This window comes from Acanthisitta chloris, unplaced genomic scaffold (genome assembly GCF_000695815.1).
Source record: "Acanthisitta chloris isolate BGI_N310 unplaced genomic scaffold, ASM69581v1 scaffold19509, whole genome shotgun sequence".
NCBI lineage: Eukaryota > Metazoa > Chordata > Aves > Passeriformes > Acanthisittidae > Acanthisitta > Acanthisitta chloris.
Genome location: NW_008690050.1, coordinates 1 through 15764, shown reverse-complemented (window position 1 = coordinate 15764; position 15764 = coordinate 1). Strand labels below are relative to the sequence as shown.

At 44.2% G+C, this 15764-nt stretch overlaps 1 protein-coding gene across 1 annotated transcript; it reads left to right on the top strand.

The window, feature by feature from the left end:
* The first annotated feature begins 4399 nt into the window (after positions 1-4399).
* CD247 (CD247 molecule) lies at positions 4400-13465 on the top strand. Its single transcript, XM_009081678.1, has 9 exons — positions 4400-4485; positions 5420-5457; positions 5710-5816; positions 7123-7176; positions 8541-8624; positions 9341-9376; positions 10433-10489; positions 11934-11975; positions 13400-13465. Exons 1-9 carry the CDS (start codon positions 4400-4402, stop codon positions 13463-13465), a joined length of 570 nt encoding a protein of 189 aa, XP_009079926.1.
* The last annotated feature ends 2299 nt before the right edge of the window (positions 13466-15764 follow it).

Sequence of the window (15764 nt, the reverse complement as noted above, 5' to 3'; positions counted from 1 at the left end):
GCGCCGGCCCCAGGCTTCCTCTCCTCCAGCACTGGGGCTGCTTGGTCTGCTGCTAGAGGGTTTTTTTTCTCACTTGCTTGTCACTAGCAGTTGTTCTGAATCACCTTTTTTTTTTTTTGTAACTCTCCTCAGTATTTTAAAAAAGTTAAAGGCCACAGGTTGTTGCAGAGGTGCTGGAAGAGCTGCATGGGGGTGTGAGTGTGGAGCAGGATGAGGGAGATGTACCAGCCTGAGGTCCAGATGTGTAAGTGCAGGGACCTGTGATGGCAGGAGACCATACCATGGCACTAAGTGCCACATCCAGTCTCAGCTTGAAAAGAGACTGGTCTGGAGAGCAGATCTGCTTCACTGGGTGGGAGCAGAGAAGAGGAAGGGTATGGAAGTCCAGGGAGGAGGAGATTCTGGGAAGAAACTTCTCAGCAGCACAGAAGCACAGCTTGTGAAGGAATTCCGAATGTGGTGGTAGGCAATTGGGACTGCAAAGAGCTGACATGCCACATCCAGTCTCAGCTTGAAAAGAGACTGGTCTGGAGAGCAGATCTGCTTCACTGGGTGGGAGCAGAGAAGAGGAAGGGTATGGAAGTCCAGGGAGGAGGAGATTCTGGGAAGAAACTTCTCAGCAGCACAGAAGCACAGCTTGTGAAGGAATTCCGAATGTGGTGGTAGGCAATTGGGACTGCAAAGAGCTGACAACCTGATCATAAAATGCAGAAGTATTCTACTTGCTCTGTCTCTTTTCCTGCCACCTCATCTGCTATGGCTCTGTCAGTCCTTATTTAGCCTGTATCAGCTTCTTGAACAAAGCTTTCCAAAGCTTCTCCTGAAAAAAAAAAAAGTACTTATCAAATACTGTAAGCTGCATAGTTTGTTTCTGTTCGTCCTTAACATCCGGGTGGTGTAAATGTCATCCCTGCCATGCAATGGGCCATGTAGCTGTGCGGCATCTTACATAGGAATGCAATGGGCCATGTAGCTGTGCGGCATCGTACGTAGGAACATGTGATAAGCAAGGGTAAACACAAATTTTCTTAATAGCTATTCCTTCAGAGTTTGCTTGCCTCTCAAGCAAGAACACTGCTTTGACCTCTCATGTATTGGTGTACCCAGACATTGACTTGTGCCTCAAATCCTTTTTGGTAGCTGGAGAGAGAGATGCTGTGTGTCTGAGCCACATTTGAGCAGTAAGCTTGACATCTCTTACCGTGCAACATAACTGTGTTCCCTGTGACCTGACATTAGCTATGCTCCATGCCTGTACTTAGACATCTTGCTTTAAAACTCTGCTGTATTTCACTGGACTGCTGACATTTGGACTGGTAAAACACTGCTGTGTGAATATTGAAAAGATGCTGTGCAGCTGTTAGTAGGCACTGAATAATCTGTGAGGTTAACAGAGTGGGAATTATCAGTGAAATGTTTACTGTTTGTACTTTGCTCTGTATGAGGCAGCTGAGTGTGACTGCTCCCTCAAGCCTGGCAGGTTTGTCCCTGCACAGCTCCAGTGATCAGCCCATCCCCTGCAGTGGTGCAACCTTGGCCTCACCCCTGCCCAAACCATGGCTCAGGGCTGATGAGGGGCAGAAAGTACATTTTGGTGGTGCCTAAGGGACTGGTCTTCTGTTCGTGCATGTTGTGCAAATATTGAAGAGGCAGTAACCCCTTCTCTAACAACTGAAAAACCTGAACTGCTCCTGTTCACCTGAATGGATGCTAACTGCTTTAACTGTTACTTGTTCACTATGCTTCTGATCTCTGTGACTTTTGTTTCAATAGGCTTAGTATCTTCTGTCTCCTTCTCTCTCATTTTCTAATCCAGAAACCTCTTGCAAAGGTTCTTATTTAGAAAGTGCTCTGTAGTTTTTTTCCTTTTTTTTTTTTTTTAAAGAATACAGAGGTCAAACATATTAAGGAAGGAAATGACATGAACTAACAGATAGGACAAGGGGAAGTAGCTTCCAGCTGCATCTGGGAAGGTTCAGGTTGGCTATTACAAAAATTTTCTTCACTGAAAGAGTGGTTAAGCATTGGGAAAGGCTGCCAAGAGAAGCAGTGGAGTCACCAGACCTGGAAGTGTTCAAAAAACAAGTAGAGATGGTACTTCATGATACGGTTTTGTGGGCATGGTGGTATTCAGTTGAAGGTTGGACTTGGAGGTCTTTTCCAACCTCAATGATTCTATGATTCTAGACATTTTCTTGCTTTGTTTCTAGACACTGGACTTTGTCATTGTCTTATTTCTAGTCACAGCCAGCAGGACTTGCCTCATTCATTACCTAGGGGTGTTGAAGGCAAAGCTGCCCCAGATAAGCACTGTGTAAACACTTGGTTGGCTCTGCAGCATCAGCCAAGGTTGACCATGACCGGCACAGAGCTACAGCTAAATCCCCTGCACATTTGACTTCTTCTCCACAGTCCTCTACACCTCCTGCTTGAGCTCCTCCTGGTCTGGAGAGTTTATTAATACTGGACTTGAGATTTCAATGTGAATGTGTGCTGCACTGGTACAGGAAGAGAGCAACCAGGGCCAGGATACACAAAGCTTCCTTCAGCAGCATCTCTGATGCCTCCAGGCTTCCTAGCTCTTGCTGCCTCTCTGTTGGGCTGCTTGCCTTCCTGACATTGTATTTCTGATCTATGTGCAGCACTTGCAAACCCTGAGTTGCTTCTGGACACATCCATCTTGAGGCCAGGGTATGCTGTGTCAGACTGCTGCACTGCACAATAGCAGCAGAATTACTGCTAGAAACAAACTGCCTCTGGATGCTGCACACCTGTGTTCCCCTATGCTGCATTTTACCTACCAAGTTTAATGTGATTCAGCCTGGTTTTGTGTTGAAGCAACTCTGGTGTAAAATATTGTGCCATGACTGTTTAGAAGAAAAACTCTGGGAAGATAATCTCTGTTTGTTGGTTTAACATACAATGTTGGGCAAATAGCTTAATCTCTCTGTCTCTATTTACCCCATGTATATGAAATCTTGTAGTCCTGAAGAAATGTGGTGAAGATTACTGTTTATAAAGTGCTTTGACCCACACTTTAAAAAACAGAGAGGGGAAGAAGGAAAACTATCTAGGATCTTAATTCATTTCCATGGATTTGTTTCTAAACACACACAAACAAATCTACTCTTTTTTTTTTTTTTCTGGCTGTGTCAGCCTGTCATGGAGCAGTGATTGTATCATCACCTGCTTGAGAATTTACAATCACATTGCCAAGTATCCAGGCACAGCTTTTCAGACATGCTTTGTAGAGATTGCACACTCAAGCAGCATGACAGGCCATCACCACTAACATTATCTCTGTGAAGGAGACTTCCTCACAGTAGTGAGAGTGTCATGCCTGAGTGTCACCTGCAAGTTTCTTCTAAAGGAATGATCAGTGTGACCTGAAGGGCCAGGGAAAATCCCAACACACAGAATGGTGCCACTCAGCACTGCAGTAACTCAGCACCTTGAAGAGCTGCACTGAGTAGTGCAACTACTCTCCATCACCTGTGGTTAATAAGAATTGCCATACTTTGTTCACCTTAAGGAGGAGATGAATCATAACAGTTCTTCTCAATTTATCTTCATCAAAGGACTTCACAGGTTATTGATCATTTTTGTCTTTCTCTTTTGAACTCCCTCCAATTCTTTGCACAAAGCTCATTTTTAGGTTATCGATTTTTTTTGTTTGTAGATTTTTTTGTTTGTTTGGGTTTGTTTGCTTGGGTTTTTTGTTTGGTTTTTGTTTTGGCTTTTTAAAATAACTGTGTAATACAGTTTTTCCTTTGGGGATAAACCTGAAGCTGCATATTGGATCTATAGTTACTTAGACTTCTTGACCTGAATTGCTTTAATTTTTTTTAACTACACTTGTGAGATTACTGCATGTTTACAAACTGATACAGGGCAGTTTCATCAGTTTTATCTGCTGAAACTCAACAATATTACTGTGCCCTGCTGGATGCAGTCAGTTTATAAATACATGCAACGTTGGTTTTTAAGATGAGACTGGATGTGGCACTTAGTGCCATGGTCTAGTAACCACAGAAGGGTTGGACTTGATGATCTTGGAGGTCTTTTCCAACCAGGTTGGTTCTATGATTCTATAACTAGTAAATGAACATCAACATCTTCTGGGTAACAATTGTACTGAGCTCTCAGATACAGGGTAGTAGTAGATTTTTCTCCCTCAGAAAAGTTCCAACACTTCTTTATGAAACAAATACCTGCTCAGCATTTGTCAGGCCACATCTGGAATACTGTGTTCAGTTTTGTGCCCTACTGGACAGGCTGGAGAAGGTCCAAAAAAGGGCCAAAAAGATGATCAAAGGTCTGGGAAGGTGCCATGTGAGGAAAGCTGAGAGCTGGGTTTGCTCAGCCTTGAGAAAAGAAGGCTTAGGGGAGGCTTATGACCATGTTCCAGTATTTAAAGGATGTCTGCAAAGAAGGTGGAGTCTCTCTTTTTACAAGGAGTCACGTGGAAAAGATGAGGGATAAGGGGTAAAAATTCCTCCTGGGGCAATTCCCATTGGACACAAGAGGAAAATTTTTCACCATGAGAACAATCAACTATTGCAATAATCTCGCTGGGAATGTGGTGGATTCCCCAGCACTGGACATTCTTAAGATCCATCTGGATAGGGTGCTGGGCCATCTTTTCTAGGTTGTGCTTTTGCCAGGGAAGGTTGGGCCAGATGATCCTTGAGATCCTCTTCCAACCTGGTATTCTATAACTCCATGAAGTAAAAATTCAAAATCTTCTGGGAAAGGTCCATCCAAGAAGCAGCAGCCAGCTGAGGTTCCCATGCAGGGATTTGGGTTTAAAACCTTCCTTTCAAACAAAAAGCACATCAGGGTGTCTCATTATCTTAGGGATGTGTCCTGACCTCTGGGGTTAAAAACCTGTCTCCTACCCATAGCTCCCTTCTCACCTTTAACAGTCTACAACATCCCCAAACTGTGAGCCTAAGAGAACTTCACAGCCAGGAGACTGAAACTTTATGGTTACAATATATAACCTGCGATATAGGAGACAGATCTTCAGTCTTCTAAATAAAGCAGAGTAGCAATTTCAGCCTGGATCTCCCACTGATTATGATAGTGTCATTTTTTCTTTATATTTAGCACAAAATTTTGTCCTGAGAAGCTCTTCCTAAAATTTTGTCCAAACGGATGTGTTTTCTCACGCACACTCAAGCGTTAGTTCATGAAGGAATCTCTAACCCTGCCCAGTAATGAATCCCTGCAGGAGATGCTGCTGAGTTTTCCCAGAAAATAAATGCTCCATGTGAGGCTTTCTTGCAGAAACTGTGGTGTTAGCAATCCTTGATTATCTCCATGCTCCCTCCCTGACCCATACCCATGAGCTACAGGGAGCAGAGCCCAGACTCTGGATGGGAATATCTGGATAAATGTCCTGTATTGACTGAGGAAGGTTGCAGACATTTCTGTCTGCAGAGATACTCTCAGCTGGCTGAGGTCCTGGACAGCCTGGTCTAACTGACTCTGTTTAGAGAGAGGGCTGGACCTGCTGTAGTCCCTTTCAACCTGATTAATCCTGTGAATCTTGTATTCAGCTTTCCATCTCCTTTGCAAATGGGCAGTGTTACCCTCATACTGGCTATTTTTCCTAGAGGCACTATGCAGTGCTGCCACATTTATGCTGTCAAGCACCCAGCGATACAAATGGCCTTGTTTGTTGATGTATCTGATGTTTTTGTACAGATGCTGTATCAGTTCTTGGACTGACAGACCCCAGACTCTGCTACGTACTGGATGGATTCCTCTTCATTTACGCCATCGTCATCACAGCCCTTTTTGTGAAAGCCAAGGTCAGTCTAACCAAACACTGATGAGTTTAACTTTGGTGGTGTACACTAATTGGGCTGAGCTGGATTGTGGGAGTGGAGAGGAAGCATTGTCTCTCAGAATGAGATCTTTCATTGCTTTATTTTCTCTCTTTTTTTATTGGTTTGGTTTGGTTTTTATAACTTTCCTCTGTTTCTGGTTCCAACCTGAGCGACCTGGGGGAGTTCTTTCCCAAGGTTCATGAATGGAGGGGAAGAATATATGAGGGTGTTTTGATGCTACAGTTATGCATGCAGTCAGAGATTCTGAATACTGTAGATGGGAAATGCCTGATCAAGAGTGATGTGGATTTTTTTCTACTGCTTTGTCATTGGAAAGGGAGGAGGGGATATACAGAAAACTCAAGATAATGGCCAGGCTTGTGAAGGATGTATTGAAATGTCTCAATACTATCTTTGATAGTATGAGCATGACAATGCAAATGCTATCACACAACAGCCATGGGAGAGGAGTTTGTAACTACTGCAAACACCATTCTATGCCTCAGTATAAACCTAGCTAGATGATTATTTTTAATAAAGAATTTTAAATGTGATAGATAATAACTCTGGGAGGCTAAAGCAACACAGTTTGTCAGGGTTTTTTAAAGACTGGAACACAAAGCAGCTGCTCTCACTGACCTAAAACTGCCCCTTTTTGCCTGAAAGTTTGACATAGTAATTGACTACTCATAAATATTGTGAGCAGTTAAGTCAAAGACTAGCTACATAAGGGAAATTCTTTACCTACTTGTTAGTTGCCACTCATGCCAACTTACCTGCAAGCCAAGTGCAGCTCCTTAGGGGTGCAGAGATCCTCTGCACTCTCTGAAGCTGAGGACACCCAGGAACTTAGCAGGCAGCACTTTTGCTGGAGGACCATAGTCTTGGCAGCTGCTTTTGCTTGCTAGAAGCCCCAGATACCCAGTTTTGCTTAGCACAGGCTGCAGATATGATTTCTACAGCCTGATGGAGCTCCTTTGATAGCACAGAATTAAGATAGGAACAGAATGGAAGTACAAAATCTGAGGAGGGAGGGAACAAACCCAGATGTCTTGGGCTGTGAACTGGTGTTATGCGCAAGTAAAATGATCTGGCTGCTGAGAGCAATCTGGTGTGCAGATAAATGTGCCAATGGAGCTCTGGCTTGTGTTGCCTGTAGCACCACTGGTGCCATGGGTGGCTCCTTATGGGTTGCCCTGTTTCTGGTGAGAGTAACTCAGTAGGAGAGGGAATGAAATGACTGAAGGGAGACACTGTCTCACTGCTCATGGTATTGTCTCTCTTCCAGCTTAGCAAGGCCTATGAACCACAGCTGCAACCAGGCCAGGATGATGTGTATAATGTAAGTAACTGCTGGTCTCTGTTAGTTTTCAAATCTCTACCCAGACAGACCTTTTTGGGCACCTATACCTAGTGAATTGCCTGTGGGCCAGAAAAACTTTGAATGACCCAGCTAATGAGTATACTATGCATGCTTGTGTGCATGTGTGCAGCATGGCAGCTGTAAGGAGGAAAAATAAAACCCCACAGGGGCAGCTTCTAGTGTCACTAATCTGGGCAGATGCTAGGTAGATATTTGGGCTGTAGGTTCCTGGTTTAATCTGCTGAGCCTGAAGGTCTACCAGGAACCCAGACCCTTCAGAGATGGTGCTCGGTGTGTGTGTGTGTGTGTGTGCGCCACCACAGAACTGTTATGTATGTTGTGCACACCCCAAGCTCTTGTCTGGCTCTCTGCAGTCAGCTTGCAGCTCTTGCCAATTGCTGTTCCTCCTGTCACTCACATCCATGTTGCCAATAACATTTGACATGGGCTGGAGAGCAAGCAACTGCCCAGGAATGCTGCATTGCTGACTTTGGGCACCTGTAGCTCTTATATTGTCAAATGTGTGGAGCCTGAGTCATCACAGTCCATGTGTCTCCATCCCCAAGCTTTCCTGCTGTCCCACAGAGAGACCAGATCATACCAGAGACATACCTTGTCCACTGTGCCCTGACCACAGCCATCACCTTTTGGCAGTGAAAACGGAAATAGGCAAGATCCTGTCTGTCCTTCCCAGCTAAATTGCTCACTCATGGCAGCATTAAACTCTAGCTATTTTTGCTAGAGTTGTCTTTTGATTTTTTTCTCAGGCTTTTGACCATAGCCACATCCTGTGATGAGTTCTGTTTAACTGTGTAATGCATGAACATTAATGCAACTTTTTTTTTCAATTTACGTGTAGCCTGTCGCCTTTCCAGTTGCATTTCATCATCTGTGTTATTCTGTCCTCAAATCTCTCCTTTGCCCTCTTCCAAGCAAACCTTTCCCTGCTAAGAATTGTGATGGGCATAACATTTCTGTAACTTCTTGATGCAAATTTACATGAACTGCTCTGCAAGAGAAATTAAGCTTGTGGATCTTCACTCTCCAGTAGGAGATAAAACATGAAAGTCAGAGTCCCTCTGCCTCATGCTTTCTTATTTTCAACTCATTTCTACTTAAGAAAGGTTCTTGATGCAACAGCTTGCAGTTTTGTGCTGCAGAGCCCACTGTTTGTCATTTCCATGTCTTAGATGTAGACATTTGTGTTGACAGTTGCATTAAGGAGTAAAAATAATTTCTAGCTGTTACAGCACACATGAAGTGCTTTCTTTCCTTTGTTAAGTCAAGCTCTATTATCTCATTATCATGATGCCCTTTCACTGCTTTTTGCTTTCTTGTTTCAGAAACTGTCTCGTGGACACAGAGATGAATATGATGTTCTGGGGGCAAAGCGAGGTGCAGACCCTGAGCTGGGTGGGAGACACCAGGTAACTTCCTCCCACATAGGCACCTTTTTTCTTTTAACCTGGTTCCTTCCTTCTCATGTCTAACCACTGATTAGACATGCAGGCACACATCACTCATTTGCTAAGCACAAGTGCCTTCCTGGAGAGGGAGGGAAGGACAAAAATCTGTGTCATAACTCGGTTGGCTGGCAGCACAGGAGGAGAGGAGCAAACCTCCTCCTTCCCCTTTGATCTCTGCCCCTCGTGCCCCTGTCACTTGCTGAGAGCTTTGCAGCCACCCAGAATAGGAAGTGACACCCAACACGGGGCAGATGTAGGGGAGGAGAGGCAGTAGTGGGTGTTTCACACACACTCGCTGCATGTGACACCACCAAACAAGTGCCCACAAAATAGAGCAGCAGCCAAAGCAACTCCTGGTGCTGCAGAGCCCAGCAGTTCAAAGGAAAAGGGAGGGAGAATCTTCTGCGTCAGCATGTAAGGGCTCACCTGCAGGTGACAGCTGTAGGGACTGAGCAGAGAATAGCTAAGTTTTACCAATTATTTAAATTAAATTAAATTTCCAGACAACAAGTTGCCTGAACTCTGAGCCTTATGGGTGGAGGCAAGATGCACTGTAATAGGCATGGCAGGTCCATAGAGCTGTAGCTGTGCCTTGGAGCAAATGCACAGGCACGTACAAGGTGGTGGGGGATGCTGGTGGTGCAACATGTGGATAACTTTCTTCTTTTGTTTTACAGCAGAGAAGAAAGAACCCTCAGGACACTGTCTACACTGTGAGTAGAGAGAGCTGGAGAGAACAGAGAGGGAGGGATGGTTAGAAATAGGAATTTCTGTTTCATAGACCTTTTTCCCCCCTATCCAATTTCAGCTTTGGTTCAAACTTTACAGCTACTTTCAAAGACTTCCCTGCTACCCAACATCCATTCCAAACCCCCCCCCTTTTTTTTTTGCTAGAAAATTTCTGTTCACGTTTCTGTGATAGGAGAAAAACATTGACTGCCTGGGGAGATGTGGAAAAGAATTTGGATCAAGATACTTGCTGATCCCTTTGTGTTAGCCACTAGTGCCTAACGAGCCTTCATCCCATGTGATCAGTGCTGCACTATTTTATGTGCTTGTTCTCCAGCCTCTGTGACTACTCCCTGGTGAAGGCCAAATGCCAGTGCATCTAAGAGTGGCTGCTTAGGAATATCTTAATTGACTTGACTCTGGCTAAATGTGCTGGTTTGTGCTGCAAAGGGTAGATACAGGAATGTTAATGCTCATGCCTTAACTGGAGTCTTTCTGGGTGTTCAGTGCTTGCTGAGAAATGAGCTTGTTTCCAAGATCGGCCGTCATGGTTACTGAATCAGACACTCTGATCACAGCTGTAAATATTTGGGAACTGCTTCCCTAGATGAAGGGTGTAAGGAGGAGCTCCTCTTTCTTAATCTTCACCCTGCAGTGTTAGACTTCCCTTTTCTCTGAGCCAGAGCTGCACATTCAGGTTTGTCTCCTGAACAAATGCTGCTTAAAGCTCTTCTTTGGAGAGCTTCAATTGTAGTGTCTGGCACCAGTTTAGGTAACTGCCTTGGTTGAGGGTAGAGATGTATTCATTTAAATGCTTGGAGATGAGGTGGTATTGATATGCTACACAGATTTGATCATGCATAGCATCTATTTAAAGGCACATTGGTCAAGTCCCACCACTATTCCCTTCTTCTCTGGAACATACTGAGGTTTTCAAGGCAAGGCAGCCCCGGAGGCAGAGGCTTGGAGTGTGGTCACTCAGGGGCTGGCCTGGCTTTTCTAGTAGCACACTGACTCTTTTTTCCCCTCTCCAATTGCAGTCACTGCAGAAGGACAAGATGGGTGAGGCATACAGTGAAATCGGAATGAAGGGAGAGGTGAGTCCTACTTTCCTTGCTGGTGAAAGCCCAGGATGAAAAAATCTTCACTGCTGCTCCCTTACAGAGCAGCATTCCTGACTGCACTGAGCAGCCCCCGTGTTGCACAGCACCTACAGCACAGCTGAGAGCAGGGACCTGTTTCCTGTAGAACCTGCACGTTTGGTGCAGCACTAAGACAGACACATAGCTCAAGTGTAGAGTAGCCATAAACTGATGTGGAGATCAGTCAGCTTTGTCCCATGGGCATTAGAAACACAGCTCCTCCACCAGCAGTGTCCTTGGGCACACTGAATAACGTCAACCGAAAACATTTCAACTTTTGGACAGAAAAATTCTGATGGCTGTTCTGGTTGAGAGTGTGAGATGGGTGTGGAATAGTTGAAGGAATGTCTGGTGCCAAGTGCTGCAATGTCCATGGCTCAGTCACTCAGTAGCTGTGTACATTCCTCCAGAGCAATTCAGAGCTGAAGGTTCACAGTTTCCCCTCCATGGGCTGCCCAGATTACAGGCCCAGGGAAGCATGTGCTCCTCCTTGTGTCTGTCTTCAGGCAAGGAATGGGGGGAAAAATTCTCCCTCCCCCAGCTCTGCTCTAAAACGTTTAGGAAGGTACACACCTCTTATGTCTCCAGCTACAGTAAATGGATAGTTTTAGCTCTGTGCACAAACAGCTGGGGGAGGGAGGGGAGCTTGTGTGAAAAACAAACCATCTAGGGACACTTGTTTATGGCAAAATGAAAAATTGCTGTGACCTACACAGGTTCTATTTTATGTCAAAATGTCATGTATATATATAACCTTTCATTTCCCTCTGAAACATGAAAAAAGTAGCATTTCAAAACAAAGTTTAGTGTTGAGAGATGCTGAGGCAACACTGACATTTAATCTCCTCCCCTTCTGTATTCTAATGCCCCTCTGCCATAGTCAAGCTCTGTCTATGAGCAATGGGTCTGTAAAGCTGCACCATGTTTTTATGAATGTTTCTGTTCCTGGAGGGATGAAAATACCAAACTCCTTCTCCCATTCTAGACATATGATCATTTAACAGGTTGTTGTGATTTTAACTGGCAGGCACTACTCCTTGTCACATGTTGGTGACACAGTCTAATACTAAACAATTGGTGTCCATAGGAATGCTGTCAAATCTCTATACATACAGCATATCAAAGAAATAGCAGCATCCTAACAGGATGACAGGAAAACATGTCAGCAAATCAAAATAATTTCCTTATATTTCCAATCCTCTCTATTTTCTCATTTACAGCCTTTCAGCATGTCTGGGCTGGTCCAGACTTACCAGGTGCTTTTCCCCCTGCACAGAGCAGGTGCAGGCCAAGCACAGCTGCAGACCCTCAGTACAGCACAGGGGAAATCAGGGGGTTCTTTCTTTTGGCATAATCAGGAAAGCACCCATTAATCTGTGCTTGTTTTTCTTTCCCAAAGCAGCAGAGGCGGCGAGGCAAAGGACATGATGGTGTCTACCAGGTAGGCAACACATTCAGCTCCTCTTCTCATGCGTTAGTTGTAGCCGGTAGTCCCATACCCAACCACACTGTTAGTGAGGTGTGATGAAGCAGTGCTTTCATAAAACCTTTCTAAGGACAGTTACTCAGATTCAGGGCAAAGACCACACTACTGTTACTTTGATAAAGAGCCTGCATGTTCTAAACACAATTTTAGCTGCCCTGGTAGAAACCATTTCCACAGCCCTACATGCCTTGGAGAAGCACCTTTTTGCACACAGTTGTGCCTCCAAATTGTTTATTGCTTAATGGAAACCTTCAGGTTGCCAAACAGCTGTTGTAACTGAAGGCATCAGTGGTTCAGCTCACCTCACTATAGCACAGAGCACAAACTGGTCAGCACCTCCAGTTCCTTGGTACACTGGGGTTTCAGTGTTGCATTGGAGTCCCTCGATAAAGCCTCATTTGGGTTGCTGCACACAACTGTTCCACAATGCATTTTCCTTTCTGTAGAAGCCTGTACATTGCCACTGGCAGCTCAAAATGACAAAAATAAAATACATATTAAGGAGTTCTTTGGATGCAGCACATGGCAGGGAGTTTTCCTGTAAGGTGGCATATCTGTAGCCAGTGGCACCTTTTCTCAAACCTGCTCTACTGAGATAGTGTCAAATGCCTGACAAGCAGCACCAACTTACCAACATACTCAGTACACCACTAGATATCCACAGCAGAGAGGTGAAGAGTAGCTGGAAGTTTGACAAGCAGACACCACGTGTCTTACTAAATCCTCACTGCTGGAAGCCTGAGTTTCCTCTGGCCTGGCAGGCTCCTGGGCTCACCTACAACTCTGTCACATCTTCTGCCCTGCTCTTGGAGCAGTGGGTCCCATTGCTGCAGCAGGGATCTGTAATGCACAGGTCACAGATGACTTACCAGAGCAGGCTGGCAGGAAAAGCATTGCTGCATTGCAGGGAGGGATGTGAGGAGATGCTTCCTGGGATCCAGAGCCATCTGAAGCCCTGCTGCCAACTTACTTACCCAGAGCTGCATCTGACTTCCAAATCAAAGACAAGTCCAGAGAACAAAGTTCATGATTTAACGTCTATTCATTCAGTTATCAAAGTTCACTCTAGCATCAGTTAGCTCTTAATAATATGTGAATAAAATGTACTCTAAAGATTTGCATAACCAGTTAGGATGAGTTGCTGTAGTCATATGTTCTTAACAGTTACTCAGGGTGTACCTTGCCTTTGGGTAAGTGATAGCTATTGGCACCATACAAAGACTAAGGAATCATGAGTAAAAACCTCTGTAGGGGAAAAAAAAACAAAAGTAGAATTATGCTACTGAGCCCCTGCCACCCTGCTGCTGACCAGACAGCTAGGGAGAACTAAGACAAGTGCTAGGGAGAACTCGTCCCTCACCTTTTTCTCTCTTTTTCAGGGACTCAGTGCAGCAACCAAGGACACTTATGATGCTCTCCAAATGCAGCCTTTGCCCCCACGCTAAGTGGGGGTCACAGAGGGGATGGGCAAAAGTGAGAGATGCCCATCTGCTCTGGGAAAAGGGAAAGTCTTTTTCATCCAACACAAGCACTGTGTATCTTCTCTGTGCAACAACCTCCTTCGGCTGATGCACGGAGGGAGTGTGTCTGGACTCAGTCCGTCCCTTCTCCCTTCCCTTCTGATCATGTAATCATGAGCTTTTGCTATTCAAGTGTATATATCTGTAAAGTTGTTTCCTATACTCGTAGTTATTAGGCTGGATTTTTTTGGTAAGATTTGTGCTGTTGGACCAGACCACACCTTCTAACAAACACCTGTTTCCATAGCTCTTCCTTGCCTTGCAGGGGTATCAAGACATGTAACTACTGTTTCATTGCATTTAAAAAACTTGTAAAGATAGGGCTATAGTTATTTCCTGTAGTATTAAGACTATTTGACATAGGCCAATTAAACTTTTTGCTTTAAATTTGCCTTTAAAAGTACTGCTCCAGTGGAGGACAACTTCTTTTTCTTAACTGTACAAAGTGATGTGATGTTACTGCAGTGAAGGACAGAGGCTGAATGCTAACTTTTCCAGATGAACAAAATAAGCACTAAGCTCCCAGAAGAGACTGAGCAATGGTGCTGCCACTCATCCAGCACTTGGAGCTAAATATGAGCCAGGCAACCCGCATGAGAGATATCTCAGAAGGCAGAAGTTACCCCTGTTACAAAGAAAACAAGGAGAATGGACTCTAATACACAACTTCTGGGCCACAGAAACTGAGCAAAAGCCAGTACAAATGCAGTTTTCAAACAAATCTATCACCAGGTTACTTCTAAATGATGCAGGTATAATTCCAAAGAGGTTCTAGTTCAATAATGTAATGTGTTTTTCATGAATTAATAAAGGTAGTTGCCAGAGACCTGTGTGTGCATGTGTGCAGGAAACAGATGTGGGAATGGCACAAACTCATTACCCGCTGCATTCAGGCTGGCTGAACCAACTTAGACCCAGCAGCATGATCTCCCAGGGAAGCTGAGGAGGACACTATTCTGACAGGAGCACATAAACACATCCTGGGAGGTGGGATGGGATGTTGGAAAAATGCCCAGCCATAAAAGGGAGACTCACCTCCTGCTGCTGCAGCCTCAGTTTTGCCGGAGACTTGCAAGGCTGTGCTATGAAGCCTGTAAGAGCTCAGCAAGGGCAAAATCAGGCCAGCAAAATAAAAGATGTTTCTCCTTGGGTCAGGAGCTGACCAGCTCATTGCACTTGTCCTCAGGGAATGAGCAGAGCTAAAGCAAGGCTGTGTGGGAACAAGATCTGCAGCCATAGGCACTGCCCACGTGAGGTTTTATCTTCGTTTAAGGGACTGGGTGCATTAGCAGTGGAAAAACTTGCTGAAATTGCTGCTATTGGGCAGCAATTTACAGGGCTATTTGTTTTACTTCTTAAGCCGTAAAACTGTACCTGCAGTAGGTGCTTGTATCTTTTAAAGAATATTTCCAATAAATTAGAGTGAAAAAAAAAGTAAACTGAGACATGGTAATGAATGTTTCTTGCAAACAATTTCCTAGATTCCTTACTGTTCTTCTACAATGACAAGAAAAATCTGAGCGAACTGGCAGATACCTCAAACAGCTGAGCTGAAAATTCCATGCAAGAACAGAGTACTGAAAACAGCTTTCTCTCTTTAAATCATCATAACCATATTTGCAAGATGTAGAAGTCACAAGGCTTAGCAGACATGAAATACCAACCACTAAACAGGAAAAATAGTCTTTGGAGGAAAGAAAAATCACCTTTATGCTCTTTATATATAAATGGATCTTGATTTCAAAAAGCATCCAAAGCTTGTTTCAGGGACACTCACCGTAAGTGTGAGCCAAGTCTCCTCTCTGTCTTCAGGAAGGAACTGAAGCTGTCTCTGCTTTTAGGAGAGGAGATGACAACACAGAAGTAGAACAAAAATCTTCAAGTGGACTTACTTGCAAAAACCCTGGGATGTCCATCAGTTTGACAAGACCAATCCTCGGGCCCACTTTGATGCATGGGGGGAAGGGGAATTAGCCTCCCCGACACATTTAAAAACTACAAACAAGTGCATACATGTTAAAACACTTGGAAAATGGTTTAATGATGTTTACAACAGAAATGAACTGTACAATTACAGTAAGTTTAATATATATAAAAAATTACAGCAGACAAATGCATCTACACAAAATCTACCTTTTCATTCTGATTTACTGTAATCTACACAATCTCTCAATGCCTACAGCTATCTGTAGGCAACCACTGGGAAAATAATAATAATAATTAT